Genomic DNA, 21,237 nt, shown 5'->3' on the forward strand with positions numbered 1-21,237 from the left:
ATAACCTAACCCTGCATTAAACGTATCCACAACTTTATCCATGACCTGTCTGGTCTGTTCCTTGGCCTTCATGATGCTGTCTGTTCACGAATGTTCTCTAACAAACCTCTGAGGGCTTCACAGAACAGCTGTATTTATACTGAGATTAAATGACACACAGGTGGGCTCTATTTACTAATTAGGTGACTTCTGAAGGCAATTGGTTTCACTAGATTTTAGTTAGGGTCATCGGAGTAAAGGGGGCTGAAAACAAATGCACGTCACACTTTTCAGATATTTATTTTTAAAAAATGTTGAAAACCATTTATCATTTTCCTTCCACTTCACAATTATGTGCCACTTTGTGTTGGTCTATCACATAAAATCCCAATAAAATATATTTATGTTTTTGGATGTAACATGACAAAATGTGGACAATTTCAAGGGGTAGGAATACTTTTTCAAGGCACTGTAACTACTGACATTTAAAAATAAGATACCAACCAATGCCGGAGTGTCCTGCGTTTCTTGCCACAGCCAGTTCCTCTTCGCCGATGCCACCATTTTAGAGATGTGAGCCGACAGTGACTCCTGGGAAATCACAGCTGGCTCCCCATTACTCATGTGCAAGATTGTGTGGCACTGCAGGACTAGTCCTGCAGTCTCCTGGGATGTGTGTTGTGTCCTATTAAGGCTGCAGGCAGGGGAACGTCGGTAGGGGGTGTGCCTAGGTACATGTCATTCTCACCTAGCTGAGAATTAAGGAAGTGGGAGTGGTTTCTGTCAAAGAAAAAGGTGCCCACTCCCGATTAAAAAAATGTAAAAAGTGTTAGGCCATGGAGTTGGGAGTTGAATAAGTGGCACTTTCCCTTTTGAGTAATGGTCCGCTTTAAGCGTACAATCTCTCCCAGCCTTAATATTGAAGTACAGGGTATTACAGGGCATTAAGAGAGGAAATTCAAACTGTAATTAAATATATAAATTATATTTTTTATTGAAGCCATATTTAATTTAAAAAAAATTTTTCAACATCTGACAGTTCAGCTTAAAACAAAGTAAAGTATAATGTTAATTAACCCTTTTACGGACATTGTGGTAAGTCCTACAGTAAGGAGTAATAAAGAATGTAAACAAGCTCACCATAACTGTAGTCGATCTTTTTTTTTACTTTATTCAGTGAACAACATGCTTTGTGGTAGCTGAAAGAACATACAGTAAATACTGGATAATAATGCCAAAGCCATGCAGTGCAAGGTCTTACCTGGATACTGTTTTGGAGTAAGCTCTAATTTATGGGAAAGCTGCAGAGCACCAGTTGTGTTATCTATTGTATATACCAGCACAGTGCCACTGTGGACAGAGAGAAATATGTATTTGGTTAGTCTCATAGACAGCGAATGCGTAACACAAGTTTAATAAGTTGTATTATGTTGGCTTTAAAACTTCTACCCAAATACCTTGTGATGACTAAACACATTTAAACATAGTTAAACATCATGGGGATGGCAAAATTGTGCAGATTTAAACAGAACCAGTCACAACTGTGTTAGGGTGAGCTCACAATCTATTTAAAACGAAGACTTAAATTTTGTGGTTAGATCTGAGAAAACCCCACTATGTGTTTTGTGTTCCATTTCCACAGCATGCCTAAAAAAAAAAAAAAGTAAATCTTTTTTACCTTTTCTATGTCTGAGTAAAATGTGTCATTGCTAAATGTTAGCATTTCTCAGTAAGATCAGTGTGATCTGTCTCAATCGCTGGTTTGGGGGGCTGGCTGAGTCCAGTTCTCACTAACATACAATGTTTAAATATTTATTTCAAGTTACACTAGGTGAATGGGGACATGTAACAAATTTAAAGTAGTTAGAACCTCAATTTGTCTGCAAAATTGGAAATAACCTTTAAACACAATAGCACATATATGTTAACAGAACACAAAACAAAGCATGAACAGACTCTTAGATAACATCAAGTAAGATTTGCACAGACCGAAATCTAGTGCTCCTAGGGGTCAGCATAGTTTAGATAGGATTTTTTTTTTTTTAAATGCCTATTTTTTTAATTAGTATCTGTGGCAGTATGTTTTAGGTAGTTAAAAAAGCAAAATGTGCACTGTTGTTTTGGGCCCTACTGTGGATACATACAACAAACAACATACATATGTGTGTGTTATCGCTGCGATGATCAGGAGTAGGAGAATCTATTTTGGATTGCTCTTTGGTGAGAAGTTATGGTAATAGTAAGAAATATACAGTTAAGTTAAAAATATTTTTTTTTTACTATTTTCTACTATTTGGGCCAGTTTTTCTTTGATAACGCAAAAAAAAAAACAAAATCAGGAGATATCCATTACAATTTAACATTAAATGAAAACCCTAACACTAAATGAATTTGTTCTAAAAAAATAATGTATAATTCACCCGGATACACAAAGTAGTTGAGATCATATGTAGTTTTATTAGCAAATGTGAAAGCTGCGAAATTGGGTCTGGGCATTAAAGTTTGTTTTACCCTTGGTCATGGGGGTGGAAAAGGGAAAACAAACACAATCCCCTCTGCGTACTCTATGTACATTGAAGGCATTTTAATAAACTTTGTTGCAGATTGCTACCTGTTTCTGCTCTGAAAAAAAAAACTGAAAAACTCTTTGTGTAGAGTAATGGGAGAGACTTTTTCATTATTAATCAGCTGATGATGTACTTGCAAGGCTCAAATGAGGAAAGTTGCCAGGCTGGCATTCCTTTAGAAGTGTTTAACCTTTTGGGAGTATCTCACTAAAAGCAATTTTTGTTGCAGAGGATGCCTAAAATATGATTTGTATTCTTGTGGAAAATCCTGGGAAATTCAGTGAGCCAATCACACTAGCAGGAAATGACATTTCTGACCAATGAATTGCCAATCAATGTAAATGATGTTACACCAATTGTGTATAGAATGCCTTCAGGTTGCCATACTGCATTTAACTTTACAGAAAATTACAGAGCAGCAGATTGAAAAGGAAAGGTCATTTTTAATAACATTCACCTACAATATGGCTAGTGTAGCAATTGTATATGCTATACTTTTTTTTTAGTCCAGGGGAACTTTGACATTTTTCACTTACATGTTAAATTCAGCATTTTTGTTTTAACCTAGAATTACCCTAGAATAACCTAGAACCCAAAAATATTGCATATTTTCTGAAAACAGAGACCCTGGAGAGTAAATGGTGGTTGTTGCCTATTTTCTGTTGCATATTTGTGAAGGAATTTAGAAAACACTTATTTTCAGGAAAAAATATATTTAAACAAATTTTAGTGCACAACATAAAGCTCTTTTTTTAAAAAATATTTAGATGATGTTGCACTTTTTTCATTTATCTACCGTTGTGTTCAAAATAATAGCAGTCAGACATCACTAACCTGATCAATCACTGTTTTTGGTAGAAATTATATTTCTACATGGCAAATAATTTACTAGCAGGTGTTGTAGAGTAATAGAAATCCAACAGACCCAACAGTCATGACATGCATGCTGCTGATTCTGTGTAATTGAATCACTAATTGAAAGGGGCATGTTCAAAATAACAGCAGCGTGGAGTTCTATTAGTGAGGTCGTTCATTCTTTGAAAAACAGGTGGCAATTATTGCCCTTATTTAAGGAAGGAAGGCAGCAAATTTTGTACATGCTGGTTACAGTGCATTTCTCTCTGAAATTCTGAGGAAAATGGGTCGTTCCAGACATTGTTCAGAATAACAGCGTACCTTGATTAAAAAGTTGATTGGAGAGGGGAAAACATATAAAGAAGTGCAGAAAATGATAGGCTGCTCAGCTAAAATGATCACAAATGCTTTAAAATGGCAACCAAAACCTGAAAGACGTGGAAGAAAGCAGAAAAACTACCATTTGAATGGCTAGAAGATAAGCCAAAATGGCAAGGACTCAGCCAACAATCAGCTCCAGGAAGATCAAAGAAGGTCTAAAGTTACCTGTGAGTACTGTTACAATTAGAAGACGCCTATGTGAAGCCAAGCTATCTGCAAGAAGCCCCGCAAAGTCCCACTGTTGAAAAAAAGACATGTGCTGAAGAGGTTACAATTTGCCAAAGAGCACATTGACTGGCCTAAAGAGAAATGGCGCAACATTTTGTGGACTGATGAAAGTAAGATTGTTCTTTTTGGGTCTAGTGACCAGAGACAGTTTGTCAGACGACCCCCAAACACTGAATTCAAGCCACAGTACACTGTGAAGACAGTGAAGCATGGTTGCGGAAGCATCATGATATGGGGATGTTTCTCATACTACGGTGTTGGGCCTATTTATCGCATACCAGGGATCATGGATCAGTTTGAATACATCAGAATACTTGAAGAGGTCATGCTGCCTTATGCTGAAGAGGAAATGCCCTTGAAATGAGTGTTCCAACAAGACAACGACCCCAAACACACCAGTAAATGTGAAACACCTTGGTTCCAGACCAACAAGATTGACGTTATGGAGTGGCCAGCCCAATCCCCGGATCTTAATCCAATAGAAACCGTGTGGGGTGACATCAAAAATGCAGTTTCTGAGGCAAAACCAAGAAATAGAGAAGAACTGTGGAATGTAGTCCAATCATCCTGGGCTGGAATACCTGTTCATAGGTGCCAGAAGTTGGTTGACTCCATGCAACACAGATGTACAGCAGTTCTCAGAAACAGTGCTTATACAACTAAATATTAATTAAGTGATTCAAAGGAAAGCAAAATCTTCAAACATTTTTCAGTTTATATAGTGAATGTTTGAGTTTGTAAAGAAGAATACGAACACTGCTATTTTTTTGAACAGTCTAATATTCACTTTTCTTCAATTTATTTTTAGAGGAACAACACAAATGTGATATATTTTTCTTCATGTTTTGATTTGGAATAGAATGTGTAGTGTTCCCAATGCATTTGTGTGTATGGAAATAAAAGCTATTAGAACGATTTTGAGCTTTATTCACTTTTTTCAATACACTGCTATTATTTTGAACACAACTGTATATTGGTATCAAGATGTGAACAAGACCCCTTATGATCTATTAGACCCAGGATTATCTCCCCTGCCCTTCAAAGCATCTGATAAAACACAGATAGTGTCTAACTAAGATGCTTCCCTGACTGTAACGGACAGGGAAAGACAGCTCTGAGAAACTGGGAAGTGACAAAATCCTTTTCGCTTCTGGCTTCATTCATCACAGAGATAATCAGGGAATAGATGTTCCTCTATCTCCTCTGTGGGCAGCCAACCTGACTGCTTACAGCGGTCCCCGGCTCCCCAGTGGTGGGCGAAGCTAGGAGGGGGAAGAGGCTCTGCAGTGCTATAAAAGGGATTCCACCACCCAGATCACTTTTACACGAAAGCCCATAGTTGGCTGTAAAATAAGATACATGGATCATGGCTGCAGCCATGATCCTGGTATAACTACTTGCTGTCCAGGGCGTTTATATTCTTATGCTGGATGGCAAGTGATTAATCTCAAGTGACGTTGCCGTCCAAAAAATAAAAAAGAAGCTTTCTGCATTGGAACACTTTTATTAATCATCTGCAAGGTTGACGCGGACTCCAATCTTTACTCAATCAACTTGAGAAACCAAAAAAAAATGCCAGTATCTGGTGCACTTTTGGGTGCAACAGAAGCCTTATCTGCTTTGTACTTTGTGGTTCCATCAACAGAAGCAGAAAACACAGGCATCCGTCATATCTAGAAGTGATAGATGCTGTAGTTCCTTTGTGAATACTATAAACCATTACACTTACAGCTGGATTAGGAAAACATGCCTACTAGAAAATGAATATCCTGTATACTGACTGACACTGTTGCTGCAGTAAGACATAGTTTTAAAGCCACACCATGATTACAGCAAACAGCGATATCCTTAATAGAGGTGATAAGAAGAACAATTTGGAGCTTGGCATGGTTGGAATGCTTTAGATCAACCTCTTAATTTATGTTTAAAATTTGTGATTGATTCAACTACAAAATGAACAGTGATTAACTGTGAAGAAGAATGAATTCTATCCTTGCAGAATAAAACTTACCTAGCACATCCAAATGCCATCAATCTATATTTATTGTTAACTGCCACACATGTTCCATCGACAACATCTGGTGCCCAAACTCCATGGACTTGCTGTAAAGGCAGAAACAACTGTCACACATTATTCACTAAATTACAATATTTGATCATGTGTTAACAGAAAACAAAAGGTGCCTTTTGCAATTCTACACTGTCATATCAATCAGATATACCATTCAGCAAAAGAAATTAGTATGTCATGGCATGACTAAAAGAGGAGTAGGCATCAGACAGGTTACCTGTTCAGCAGGTGCTGATGAGAGAAGACAGAATGCCACTAAGAAGAACCTGGGAGGAAGTATTCCTGAAGACTCTCTTTGGGGTATGGCAAATAAGAAACCCCCGATAAAAAGGCTTGATGATGATGGGAAGGGTGTAACCCCCCCGCAAGAAAGATATACTGAATGTAGAGTAGTGCTACATCATTCTCAAGAGGAATGGAGACAAAATTCCCATGTATGGGGGAGCCAGTAATGTCAGGAATGTCTAAGACATGAAGACTGCTTAGAAGGCTGTCAGAAGGAGGGATCCACTACTGGTACTGATAAATTCCGCAGGTGGGTTTGCTGGTGCGTATACCCTCAGAGTAAGGTCTCAAGTAGGCACAAGATGGTGAACAGGTGATTGGATTAAAAGTGAAGCTGAAAGCTTTACTCTGTGCAGTCTCATTTTTGAAATGAGACACCTTTTTGTCCACATGTGGTTTTGTGGGGTGGCTCTAGAACTCTGACAGCAACTTCTCCTTATTGTCCACCCCACATGACACACCTGCAAACTTGATGGTGGTTCCAGAATTCTGACAGTGGCTTCTCCTTCTTGTCAGCTTCCCTCATGGGACACTACTGAACGTGCACTTCTGTCTGTTTTCAGAAGTACACATTCAGGAACATCACGTGGGGTGGCTGACTAGAAGAAGCAGCAGCTGTCAATCACAGTTCTGGAGCTGCCTCACACAAGATGTGTCATGTGGGGCCGCTGAGAAGGTAATCAAGTACTTATTTAATGAACGGTAATTAAACTGAGCAAAAATTACATTAATAGTTTTTTTTAGATTATTATTTATATACAAATTTATTTTAAACAAATAGTAATGTGACTGCCAGAGCACCAATTAGCTCTGTATGGTCCCAGGCAAAGGACAGGTTCCTTCAGTGATGAGTGCAGAATGCATCACAAGCAGGAAAATGTTTTAAGTGGACCATGAAATTAATGCCATTTTTCACTACCCATTTGTGAAATGGGTGCATCAGGTTAGGTCTCTGACTTTTAGACTTGTGTATAAGAGGGCTAAATGTGGATTTATATGTTGCAACTCCAGTGGAAAAACTAAACTTTCTATACCTTGATGGAGTAGAGGCCTTTGAAGGACACTTGTGAGAGCAGTCTCTGTGTAGGAATAATGCTGTTTCTAGTGACATCTGTCATGAGATGGTCTATAGCGTCACCAGACTACCTCCTTCAAAGTGTAAGCATAAGAATCTTTGTTTGTGTACAGCTTATTAACGGACCAGGCTTTACACTATAAAATCCTATGCATGTGGATGGAAATCAAGGCCTTCCTAGAAACCTGTGCGATGACTGTTTGTAAAGCCTCTAAACAATGAGGTAATAGAGAGTGTATTTGCAGTAGGTGCTCTGTTAAGGCAGGATCCTGGAAAAACAGGCTCTCATCGGTTGTACATGTACTAGGTCTAGGTAGCTGCAGTCTAAGCAGTGATTGCTGGCTGCAGAGTTACATCTGCCAGCCTAAAGAAAGCTCTTAAGAATGCCTTAAATCTCCTATGTACATGCTCCTTAAAGATAGAAACAGTAAGATGCTTATTCAAGCATAAGACAGCTGGATCTACTACTGGCACCGTCCATTTTGTAGTAATATTTTGTTTCTGTTGGATAGTGTTGTAAGAATTTTTTGTTTGATTCTGAACAGAAAAAGCTATTTTAGACTTTGCAAGCTTCTTTTTATCCAAAGGGGTAGAATGATATGAAAACAGGTTACTTGCAAAAGCGCTAAGCACCTTGCGAACAGCTGAGTAGAAATAAGTGGCTCCACATTAGTGGACTTATTGTGTGAAAATATAGCAGCCAGTGCTCAGAGGTCTAGGACAGAGATCTTCCAAAGTCCTTTCTAAAACTTCCTACAGGTCCTTCTATTCTATTCTTATGTTTGCCTCTTTAAAATCAGGCATTGTAAAAACCAACACTAAAGGAAATGATTGAACTAGGAGAGGAGCCTGGTAGATTTTTGCTCTAGACAGAACCGGCTGTATTAAAGCTGTTAGCTGTCCAAGAAGTTGTGCCATAGATGCAGAAAAATCCTCTTTAGTCCAATAGACAACTTGCTATGTGCTGTGTAAATAGGCAGCTTTGGATGCAGGGACCTATGCTATAAGGCAGTGGCCTCCAAACTGCGGCCCTTTGCTTGCCTTTATCTGGCCCTTGAGGTACATTTCTTCCCACTGATACATGACACTATTCCTCCCACTGACACCAACAATGGGGCATAATTCCTGCTACGGACATCAGCAATAGGGCCAACTGACACCAACAAAGGGGCCCTATTTGTCCCACTGACACCAATAACAGGGCACTATACCTCCCACTGACACCAATGGTGAGGCACTCAAACTGACACGGATAGTGCACTATTCCTTCCACTGACACTAGCAATGGGGCACTATTCCTTCCCCCTAATACCAAAGATGCATTGTTTACTCCCACTGACACAAGGACAATTTCAACTCCCAATGAACACAGACTGGCCCCCCTAAAGTCTCAAGGACGGTAAAGTGTTATGTGAGGCCCTGGCAAAAGCCTCACCATAAGCCTGAGCTTTTGCCATGCCTCCTTTTTTCTTATATTTTGCCATTTGCTACAAGTAGGGGTATTTCCCAGTGTAGTACTCACAATGCAGGATGCTGAATACAAGAGTAATGTGATAATCCAGCTGCAGACTGTCCTGTACCAAAAGTCCTTGTGGCAGCAGGAGCGCCTACTTTCCTTATAAAGGTTGTAGGCAGGATGACAGTAAAGTGCATGAGATGCAGTAGTCTGTCATCCACCTAAGCTGTATGTGGTTAAGTTTTAGTGCCAAAATTGAAATGTTTACACAGAATGTGAAATACATTTTAAACATAAACTTGGTTATTACAGTAATGGTCAGAAATACAGGGTAACCCTGTCTTACTTGTTCAGCCACTTGTGCTTGTTAAAGGTCTAGGCTTTACCCATGACGATGGACATACCCCTGAAGGAGTCTTCAGGGTCTGGATTCCATAGAAGCAAAACATGGTCGTGGAACTGTAGAGCACCCTTGCAACTGACTAGAACGCATTGTACAAAGTGCCAGAGTGAGTGTCCGTGCAGGATCCAGTGCCTGAAGCAAAATTACAGACCATACCCATGGCATAGGGTTCAGGTACATTTCCCAAGATTTTCCCAAGGTTGCACTGATCTGGATGCACGGTTTCTATTGTAATATATTGAAGGCAGTGAGGAGTTAATTTAAGAATCCGAAGTTAAAATAATAAAGGTCATAAAGTTAAGCACCATTTCTCTGCAAATGAAAAGGGGTCCATCACCTTAGGACACTAGCAAAACAAAAACAAGAATTCACAGAGTGAGGCAGGGTTATAGGGGATGTGCCTCAGAAGACATGTTCTCAAGTATTTTGCTGGTGTCTAATCACTTGAAGGTACAAGCCTATAACCCAGGATTCATGGTTACTATGCCTGTGTCCTTTATAGTACAATTATGATTTAACATTATTTAAAGGAAACCTTTTCTGAGAGACACATGGAAGCTACCATTGCTGATTTTGCATTCTGCAGACGATAGTTGCCCCACTGGCTTTAATACTTTCTGCCAATAAAGAGTTTTGACTTTTCTCAGACTATCCTAATCTGCAGGCTTGTTCCAATTCACTTACTCAAAGTACTGAAGCAAGAGTCCCAGCATAACAGCCAGGAATCTAGCATTTTTAGAAGGAGCTCTGCAATGTCGTAACAGTGATCTCCCAGCAGACAACTTTCAAAAATCTTCACAGAATGTATTGGGGGGCAATTATACTATGTGTCAGAGATGTCAAAACTTAGTATTGTCTTAAAAGCATCAGTTTACATGATACCGTCTCATTTACTATTAGTGTAATTTACAAACTATTCTGTAAGATTTAGATTTATAAATCTGTCAAAGAGAAGGAAACAAACTGCCTTGAGATTCTCATAGCAACCAATTCAATTTAATTGAAACCTATGCTAGAGACTGAAAAGAAGCATTTGAAATGGATTGGTGGATGGATAGCAATACAGAACCCAATTTTAGGTAAAAATGAAAATGTTAATAAAACTCAAAAAGAATAGACAGTTTGGTAGTTGGGATCTTACATCAGCAGTGAGACGGCTTGAAACTGGTGTAATAAAGCCAACACGACCATCGTTGAACACAACAGCAAACCCATCAAGAGTGACACAATATTCCATGTCCCGAATGTGTACATCTCCAATATCCAAGAATGAACCTACAGGAAAAGAATATGATGACACAGACCTCAAACTGTGTGCCAAATACAAAGACCACACTTTTTGTTACCTTTTATAACCAATGACATTTTGAAAAACTTGAGATCTCTGAACCTTAACATAGCACCCTTATTTTATAAGGTAAAAGCATAATGCAAGGCCTATATGCAAAGTGCATTAACCATCATCAGTGAGGCTACAGAAAAGTAAAATCTCAATTGCTTGCTGGCAGAGAGGATAAGGGTAATCAACTGTTAGGTTTCTATCAAAGGCCTTTTTGAAGAGATATCATTTATACTGACACACAGTAATGGGAATTCTCCCCTGCAGAGGCTGGTACAGTAGTAGAAACTAAAATCTCCAACCTTTACCTACTTTACTCAAAAATGAAAAATAAAAACAAAAAGTATTGTCTGGAGTTCCACTTTAGGACCACTTGAATTGGTTTCTAAATGAGGATCCACACAAGCTTTCTCCAGATCAAAGAGACAATGAGCTTAAAAGCATTCCACTGGTCATTTCAAAACATCAGACTGCCAAAGCTTGCAGGCATAGGACTGTAGCAGCATACTACTCACAAATTCAAGGAGCTATCCATGGTGAAAATCCACCTAATTGTGAACCTGTGGATCTAAAGAAAAAATGTAAACTGAAATGCCAAACTAAAGGCACTTCCAGAAGTCTGCATGTCAGTTTTGCCCACTATACAGTGGCAGAAAATATAGAAAACGTCTGTGGAGCTGATTTCATACAGGAGATCAAAGATACTGCAGAGATGCCTATAGATGTCTATCAAATTTAAAAAAACAAACATGTTATACTTACCTGCTCTGTACAGTGGTTTTGCACAGAGCAGTCCTGATCCTCCTTTTCTTGGCTGCTCCGCTGGCACTCCCGGGGACTGCCCGCCTGCTGAGTGCCAACCATAGCAAGCTGTTTGCTATGGGGGCAATCATGCTTGCTCCCTCCAGAGCTGAATCTTTGTGTCCCCCACCCTCAATTCTGTTCAATGGCTATGTTTGAGAGCGGCAGAGGCCAACAGCTCCCTCTACTGTGTCTGAGCCAAATGAGCAGGGAGGGAGCCGGGAGAGCCTCGGCTCTCATGAACATCACTGGATCAAGATCAGACTTAGATGGGCATAAGAGGGGGCTGGGAGGAAAGTTGCACTCAAGGTTTTTACCTTTATGCATAGTATGTATTAAGGCAAAAAAACTTCTGCCTTTATAACCACTTTAACCGCTTCCCAACCACCCTATAGCAGAAATGCTGCTACAGGGTGGAACAGGTACGCAAAATCACGTATATACCGTATTTTTCGCTCCATAAGACGCACTTTTTTCCCCCCAAAAAAGGGGGCAAAATGTCAGTGCGTCTTATGGAGCAAATATAAAGCGGTCGGTCCGGTATTTCTGCCACCACCATGTCAGAATACCGGGCCGGCCGCTCAGCTGTTCTGTCTTGCAGGGCCTTACCTGTTCCTCGCTCCAGCGCTGTACAGTCTTCCCGCGGTGGCTTCTGTGACAGCCGGGTGCCCACTGCGCATGCGCTGCGCTTTGTGAATGGTCCGGTGTCTTCTGGGACACGATAGGTCCTAGAAGGTGCCGGGCCATTCACAAAGCGCAGAGCTTCTCGCGCATGCGCAGTGGGCGCCCGGCTGTCACAGAAGCCGGTGCGGGAAGAAGAGGGAAGGACAACTCCGCGAAAGTGGGAGCGGGTACCTGTCAAATTCAGGTACCCGCTCCCCCTCCCTCCCCAAAGGTCAGCAGTCTCTGGTCATCTCCTTTACTGTCTGCAGTCTCTGGTCATCCCCTGCACTGTCTGAAGTCTCTGGTCATCCCCTGCACTGTCTGCAGTCTCTGGTCATCCCCTGCACTGTCTGCAGTCTCTGGTCATCCCCTGCACTGTGTCCGCAGTCTCTGGTCATCCCCTGCACTGTGTCCGCAGTCTCTGGTCATCCCCTGCACTGTGTCCGCAGTCTCTGGTCATCCCCTGCACTGTGTCCGCAGTCTCTGGTCATCCCCTGCACTGTGTCCGCAGTCTCTGGTCATCCCCTGCACTGTGTCCGCAGTCTCTGGTCATCCCCTGCACTGTGTCCGCAGTCTCTGGTCATCCCCTGCACTGTGTCCGCAGTCTCTGGTCATCCCCTGCACTGTGTCCGCAGTCTCTGGTCATCCCCTGCACTGTGTCCGCAGTCTCTGGTCATCCCCTGCACTGTCTGCAGTCTCTGGTCATCCCCTGCACTGTCTGCAGTCTCTGGTCATCCCCTGCACTGTCTGCAGTCTCTGGTCATCCCCTGCACTGTCTGCAGTCTCTGGTCATCCCCTGCACTGTCTGCAGTCTCTGGTCATCCCCTGCACTGTCTGCAGTCTCTGGTCATCCCCTGCACTGTCTGCAGTCTCTGGTCATCCCCTGCACTGTCTGCAGTCTCTGGTCATCCCCTGCACTGTCTGCAGTCTCTGGTCATTCCCTGCACTGTCTGCAGTCTCTGGTCATCTGTACTGTGTCCCTGGTATTTTCCCTGTACTATGTCCGCAGTCTCTGGTCATCCCCTGTACTGTGTCCGCAGTCTCTGGTCATCTCCTGTACTATGTCAGCAGTCTCTGGTCATCTGTACTGTGTCCGCAGTCTCTGGTCATCTCCTGTACTATGTCCGCAGTCTCTGGTCATCTCCTGTACTACGTCCGCAGTCTCTGGTCATCTCCTGTACTACGTCCGCAGTCTCTGGTCATCTCCTGTACTACGTCCACAGTCTCTGGTCATCTGTACTATGGTTGCAGTCTCTGGTCATCTCCTGTAGGATATCCGCAGTCTCTGGTCATCTCCTGTACTGTGTCTGCAGTCTCTGGTCATCTCCTGTACTGTGTCTGCAGTCTCTGGTCATCTCCTGTACTATGTCTGCAGTCCATTGGTTCAGAATATTTTTTTTTCTTGTTTTTCGCCTCTAAAACCTAGGTGCGTCTAATGGTCAGGTGCATCTTATGGAGCAAAAAATACGGTGTTTTTTATATATATATATATATATATATATATATATATATATATATATATATATATATATATATATATATATATATGCACAATTTTGCACTCCCGGGTAGGGGGCTCGTGTGCGCCCTACCCGCATCGCCATTCGCGGATTTCAATCACCGGGTCTTGGCCGGTGATTACTCGCCGGCGTCCAGTGAATCCCGAGCATCTCTGACGGGGAAGAGAACTGTTTGTAAACAAAACAGTTCTCCTCCCTGTCAGCTCATGCACACTGCTTTGGATGGCTGAGCACAGCACAGCCATGCAAAGCAGTGCGATTACAGTGAAGCACACGGACACAGCATATACAAAAACAGCACACAGTTAACCCTTTCATCGCCCCTCATGTTAACCCCTTCCTGCCCAGTGCCAGTGCTTTTTTTTTTTTTTTTTAGCACTGATCACTGTATTGGTGTCAATGGGGATGTCAATGACACTAAGTCAGCTCCCCCCAGTGTCAGAAGTCCCGTTAGTAGGAAATTAAATAAAAATACCAGTATATATACCGCCATTTGTAAACGCTATAACTTTCACGTAAACCAATTAATTTACACGTATTGGGATTTTTTTTAACAAAGACATGTAGCAGAATACATTTTGGCCTAAATTTATGAGGAAATTTGATTTTTAAAATTTTTTTACTGGACATGTTTAATAGAAAAAAGTCAAAAGTGTTGTTTTTTTTCTCAAAAGTGTCTTTTTTTATAGTGCAAAAAAATAAAAACCACACATTCGATCAAATACCACCGAAAGAAAGCTCAATTCGTGGGGAAAAATGGACATAAATTTAATTTGGGTGTAGCGTTGCATGACTGCGCAATTGTCTGTTTAAGTAAAGCAGCGCCGTAATGCAAAAAAATGGCCTGGTCAGGAAGAGGGGTAAATCCTCAGGATGGCAAGTGGTTGAAGTAAAGGGCAACTTCTGCTCGTGATCACAGGATAATTATACCAAGAACTCTGTAAATTAAACTTTGCATGATGGGTGTACACTCACTGGCCACTTTATAAGGTACATCTTGCTAGTACTGGGTTGGACCCCCCTTTGCCTTCAGAACTGGCCTAATTCTTCATGGCATAGATTTGACAAGTTGTTAGAAACATTCCTTGGAGATTTTGGTCCATATAGACATGAGTTACTGTTGCCTTTCTATCAAATTGAACCAGTCTGCCCATTCTCCTCTGATATCAACAAGGCATGTTTTTCTGGACAACTGTTGCTCGCTGGATATTTTCTTTTTTCGGATCATTCTCTGTAAATTCTAGAGATGGTTGGGTGTGAAAATCCCAGTAGATCAGCAATTTTTGAAATACTCAGATCAGCCATTCTGCCACCAACAACCACACCATGTTCAAAGTCACTTAAATCCCCTTTCTTCCCCATTCTGATGCTTGCTTTAAACTTCAGCAAGTCATCTTCACCACATCTAGATGCTTAAATGCATTGAGTTGCTGCCATGTGATTGGCTGATTATTTGTGTTACCAAGCAATTCAATAGGTGTACCTAATAAAGTGGCTGGTGAGTGAACATTAAAAGACCAACCCATGCATGAAAAAAAAAAAGCATATAGAGAACAATACGTATAACATCTTTATACAAAAAAAGAACACAGAGAATAATATTACACACTCAGAGACCATGCATGACTTTATTCTAAAATGTCTACATACCTCTGGACGGCTGAAAATCAACTGAAAATGGAATTGTAGCAAGGTTGATGGCTTTCCTGCCATTTGTCAAGCCTTCCCAGTGAATAAGGTGAAGAAGGCAATCCTCTGTAGCCACCAATAGGTCTTCCATCATGGACTGTATACTACAAAAAAAAGAAAAAATGTAACTTTGTTCAAAACATTTTTAGAAGGGCTCCAGCAGATGACAGTCAGAAAATAAATAAAAAAATATATATATGTATATATATTTATTCTTTTTTTTCATATTTATCCTTTAAACTTACCTTGTTATTGGAGCCTGCAAATCCAGAACTTTTTTGGTCTCCAAGTTTAATGCTGGTGCACATTGTTCTTCCTTATAGTGTGGTATCGTCTTCACGTGAGGGCTCCCTCTAGAGAAGAAGACGAACAAAAATAAAAACTCTAAATTACAGCAATATCTTGAAATCTATTGAATACATCAAGCAAGTGTCATTTCATGTTTGATTTCTAAAGTGCGCTATCATTTTGTTGGCATTGAAAAATAAAAAGTGCTAAGATTTTTAACCTACATGGGGAACACACTGCCCCATGATCTTTTTAGTACTGGCTACATATGTGATCTCTGCTGAAGGGGGGGGGGGGATTAACCTATTTGAACTTAGAACCTCCCTCCAACAGGTCAGGTGACCAAGAGCTCAGGGATTTAATGACTGGAAACTGAAGCAACATCTACTCCAGGGAATAGAAGTATGCGCCCAATTACTTTCAATTTAATAAAGAGTGTTTTGGGGATTATAATGTTTTTTTGTTTTTTTTTTAACAAAGAGCTTGTTAAGAGTTAGAACCTCAGCCAATTTATGCTCTCTGTCTACTGTTGAACATGACCTTATGCGATTATCAGGAAAGCATAGATGAAGGAATCTCCCCTGCCAACTGTTGCATTCAGACACAGCATTTGCAGCTGTCAGAATACCTGAACAGTGGCTGCATCTGACTGAATGCCGTCAATTTTTGCCCAACAATTTTTCACCCAGCTCCTTTGTGTTTTTAGTCAAAAATTGTCAAAGCCAGTTGGTGTCTGATAGGCCACCCCACAATTTGAATTTCAGCTTTGTCCATGGGAATCGGCCACAAATTCGAGCAGTGTACGGCCAAGGCTTTACACACTTCCTGACATCTTTGAGAGGATACTGCAGAGTACACAGTCAACACTGGATTTCTGGCAGGATCAGCAGGTAGTTATTGAAATTATCAAACAGATATAACAAAACACTTTCAATGGTATCCTTAACGTGCCAAGAGGAATCAAATAAGAGAAGTTCGTTGTTTGGTTTTACATACACCTTAACGAACTTAAATAAAAAAACAATTCCTCATTAACGAGTACAAGTGCTGGGCAATAAAAAGGATTGGCATTGCAGGCATATTCCAGCTGTTATTTTTTAGTGAATGTTATAAAACAGAAAAGAACATTCTACTGAATGCTATCAGACCACTACTTTTCCTTCGCTGCAGGTTTTAAAGAGAAACACAGAGGATGTGTCCCCTCAAAGAATTCTGAGGACCACACTGTCAAATACTTTTAGAACTATGGCCTTGAACCAAATACATTTGCATCCATAAAAAGGACTCCACTATTTTCCTGTATAGCTAAAAGTTACAGTCAGGTACAAACTACAGTACACTGTGTGCTGTTCCATACTCCTACAGCAACTGTGCACTGCATACATTTAGGGTACTTGCTGTGTGACCCCCTTTGTATCTCCTCCTGAGCTTCGTAAAGCTGATCCTGAGCAAAAATAATAAGTATTCAAGAGAAAGCCAGGTAAAGGGAAATTCCACCGATCATTACAATGTTTTCAAGCAATTCAAAAAAGTCCCAAATCTTCCACTCTGAAACCTACGTCATGAACATTAAAATTTAAGAAAATGTAAAACTGCACAACAGAGATCAACTTGTTATTGTTTCTGCACACCCACCAGCTGTTCTGGGGCGTTAAAGCTCATACTTCAGAACTCATTTTCTGTGTGATATGGTGATTTTTTTTTTGTAACCACTGTCTAAATTAAGGACAAAAGGACTTTGAAGACAAAATTGAAAACAATGCAGAGGGTGCATGCCACAGGAAGCAGTATAAGGTCTCATTCAGATGGCTGCCAACATGCTTAGTCCATGAACAAGCACCTTGTTTATGCAGCTTCACCCACCAGTTGTGTGCTGGCAGTCCATTCATAGCTATAGGAATGCATAGACATACATGATCACAGCTGGTCGTCCCAATAAAACAGCCATGTGGGTTCGGTTGTGCGGCCCCCAACACAAAATGCATGCGTTTAGGCTGCTCACCCGCATTGCTGTCAAGCTGGGATGACTAGCTGTGTCCATGCATGTCTAAGCGTTCCTATAAACATGAATGGGCTGCATGAACACAGCAACTAGTGGCTGAAGCTGCACAAAGAAGGTTCTCATTCACAGACTATGGGTGTCAATGTCCATCTGAATGAGGCTTTGAAAGATGCATTATGCTGTTTTTATCTTTAAATTATGCCCCTAGTGCATTTTCTCCTGTGTTTGCTGTTGCACTGCACTGTAGGACAATGGAAATTACATTATTCTCTACAGTGACCAGCTGCAGCACATATTTTAAAAAAGGTGCAGACACATATTTGGGTGCCATGTAGCACATTTTTGCTCCATAGACTTTAATGGAAAAGCACCAAAAATTAGTGTAAAATACATGTACATGTGTTTTTAGTGTATAAAATCCATTCTCTGCCTCCTACAAAAAAAAAAAAACGAATGAAGCATAAAAAAATAAGCTAAAAGCAAGCAAAGCATCACTACAAAAATGCACTGGAAAATGGATCATCATATAGCAGCACTAGTGTGAACCTTCATCAGCAAACCTACAAACCCATGTAATAAAATAGTATGCTTAGATGTCGAATGTTCGATAACCCTCTTAAACCTAACCAATAGAGAGATGCCTCCACGCCACTCAGTCCAGATTCCACAGAAGATTAACTAAGACACAAACACCATCAAAAGAGACAGTCTATGGACCATGGACATCACGGACAACATTGTGTCTTGGCATACACAAAGCCTTTGCCTTGGAAGCATACCATTATACCTAGTTAGAAAGGTGATCCTTGGATTAGGATTTCCAGACATTGTTGAGAGTCACTAAAGGGGGCTTTAAAGGATTATATACCTGTATATCTTTACAAGATGTACAACGATTCTCTTGAGGGGAAGAGAGACAACCTCAACCGAAGTCCTGAAGATACAATTTATGTCTGTCTAGCAATACTAGTTGAGAAGATAATGTGAATCCTGTAATTCATTAATGTGTTGAAACACATATAGCAGTCATTGGTCACTTGTAGTGACAAAATTCATAGATGTCATCCACTTATTATAGATGCCGTCACTTACTACTTGTAGTTCAAACAGGATGTTAACTGGACACAGCCGCCCATGGATATCAATTGAGGGTGCACTTCAACTGCAAGCAATATCAAATGTAGCTAAAAACTCCAAGGGGGAGATTTACCAAAACTGGACCTCTCAATCTGCTGCAGCTGTGCATGGTAATTAATAATCAGCTTCTAACTTCAGCATGTTCAATTAAGCTTTGACAAAAGAAAACCTGGAAGATGATTGGTTTCTATGCAGAGCTGCACCAGAATTTGCACTCCCCAATTTTAGTAAATCTCTACCCCCCAAAAGTGTCATCCCTGAGGGTGAAGATAGGCAGGTGCCGACAGATGCCTGACTGGTTTCACCAGTGACACCCTGCTTCAACAGAGGACCTTGGTTAACTGGACAGCAACCTTTTAAGGAGAGCTGAGGCAAGATGGTGCCTGCCCACCAAGACCAGGCATGTCACCAAGTATCCTCCGCACATTGTCAACATCACCTGCCACCCACCCCACCTTGCCCACGTTGAGCAGCAAGAACACAGCCAATGATGTTACAGTGTACACGTTACAGTGTACACTTGCCACTTGCAAGTGCACACAATGATGTCAGGGAAGACACTTCCCCAAATGAAAGGAAAAGAATCAGGGTAGAAAAACCATGCACCAAGGGCCATGGTCAGGGCCATGGTCCCACAAGATGGTGCCCCCAGTAACCTCGTACCCAATTACGAAATACCCATAATAGAAATTGTCCCCTTAGGGTCCACGAGCTGAAACGCATATATGACTAAAGAGGGAAGGAAATGAAAAAGAGGAACCTCACAGACCAAGGAAGGTGATACCTTCACAAACAATACAGCATACATTTCTTTAATAGAAATGCTTCCTATTTGTGCTCATTTGTATGCCCCCAACATATTGGGATCCCAATACCATACATAAGACTATTTATTTTATTATTTATTTATTTCAGGTACTTATATAGCGCTGTCAATTTACATATCGCTTTACATATATATTGTACATTCACATCAGTCCCTAACCCTCAAGGTCTCATAATCTAAGGTCCCTAACTCACATTCATACATACACATACTAGGGACAATTTAGACAGGAGCCAATTAACCTACCAGCATGTCTTTGGAGTGTGGGAGGAAACCGGAGTACCCGGAGGAAACCCACGCAGGCACAGGGAGAACATGCAAACTCCAGGCAGGTGGTGCCATGGTTGGGATTTGAACCAACGACCCTAGTACTGCCAGGCGGAAGTGCTAACCATTTAGCCACTGTGCTGCCCATACAACTACGTGTTGTATATATGATCGTAAAGTTGCTTATTTACCATCCTTCAGGTATTTCCCACATAGAAAGACCAGCAGGTACAGGTTTGTATACAGTATATACCACAGCAGTTGTCTCACAGTTTATTAAAACATCTCAGTTACGTCCTGTCGATAAAATGAAACTGTTGCTTTCTATGAAATATTTGTAATATTCATATGTACCACATTTGGTGGCACCAGGTCTACAATCCCCTCCCTTTCATATCTTTTTGCATAGAGCTATGTGCTAGAACATCCTGAACGGACTTGGCTCTTCTACATTTGGATGTTCCACAATGTGTTTCCTATTAGACTCCTCATTACTCAATAAATGCCGATGTTTCTGGCATATATCAGGTATCGCATTGGTAAACTTTAACTGCTTTCTCCTCATGCTCTCTATATGCACCCTAGAGGAGGTCCCTCTCTCACGGTTTTTGTTTTTTTCATAGGTTCTGTGGAGCCACTTTTTTTTTTATACATATTTTACAAACCTATTCTTAAGGACTATTGCTTTAAAATCCAGTCATCATGTGCAATTCTGATCTATTACAAGCTCAACACCATTTATTTGCAGCTTCCCCCAGATGGTTTTAACAACAAGAAAGCAGTTATGGTTTCAATACTTAAAGCCGAACTCTGGGTAAAAAATGTTGTCCCATGAAGTGGGGATGTGCTCTCACAGCATGGGTTAACTACTCATTTGTGTCTAGGGGTGAGGAGAGAGGAGATACAGTGGGTATAAACTGTAACCGCATCCAATCCATATGACGTGAAAAAACATTGCTTACTATGGTGTCTGCTCACATATGTCCGGTGCACTGGCGGTGCAGATTCAGTGTGGTTTGAAAAAGAGTCATGTACGATTTCTGAGCAACGCCTTCAGATTCAGGTGCAGATTACAGGCTATGGACTTCTATGGGAATCGTTAGTAATCCACATATGTGTGAACAGAAGATCCTGAGCTAATCCTGTCCAGAACCGAATGTAAACCTAACATGAACTGCTGAACAACTACTGTGAAACCTGAACTTAAATCCGCACTTCACATGTGTGAATCAGCATTGACCAGAACACCTTTTTCCATGTGGCCTCAGAATCTTCAAGGTGCATTTTGGCAAAGCTCCGTCATGACTGCATGTGGCCTTTCTTGAGGAGTGACTTTTTTCTTGCAACCCTCCCATACAAGCCACATTTGTGGAGAATTTGTGATATTGTTGTCACATGCACACAA

General features: G+C 41.0%; 1 protein-coding gene across 1 annotated transcript in view; it reads right to left on the bottom strand.

The window, feature by feature from the left end:
- Window positions 1-21,237, bottom strand: part of RIC1 (RIC1 partner of RAB6A GEF complex) — a 192,492-nt gene that overhangs the window by 74,152 nt on the left and 97,103 nt on the right. The window contains exons 4-8 of the mRNA XM_089678138.1: window positions 15,558-15,665; window positions 15,274-15,416; window positions 10,442-10,575; window positions 6,022-6,113; window positions 1,241-1,329 (exon numbers count right to left, since the gene is read on the bottom strand). Of these exons, the coding sequence (XP_089534264.1) occupies window positions 1,241-1,329; window positions 6,022-6,113; window positions 10,442-10,575; window positions 15,274-15,416; window positions 15,558-15,665 (566 nt within the window). The remainder of the gene's footprint in view (window positions 1-1,240; window positions 1,330-6,021; window positions 6,114-10,441; window positions 10,576-15,273; window positions 15,417-15,557; window positions 15,666-21,237) is intronic.

Source organism: Staurois parvus, unplaced genomic scaffold (genome assembly GCF_062004578.1).
Source record: "Staurois parvus isolate SC_StPar_1 unplaced genomic scaffold, SC_StPar_1.0 ptg000198l, whole genome shotgun sequence".
Lineage (NCBI taxonomy): Eukaryota > Metazoa > Chordata > Amphibia > Anura > Ranidae > Staurois > Staurois parvus.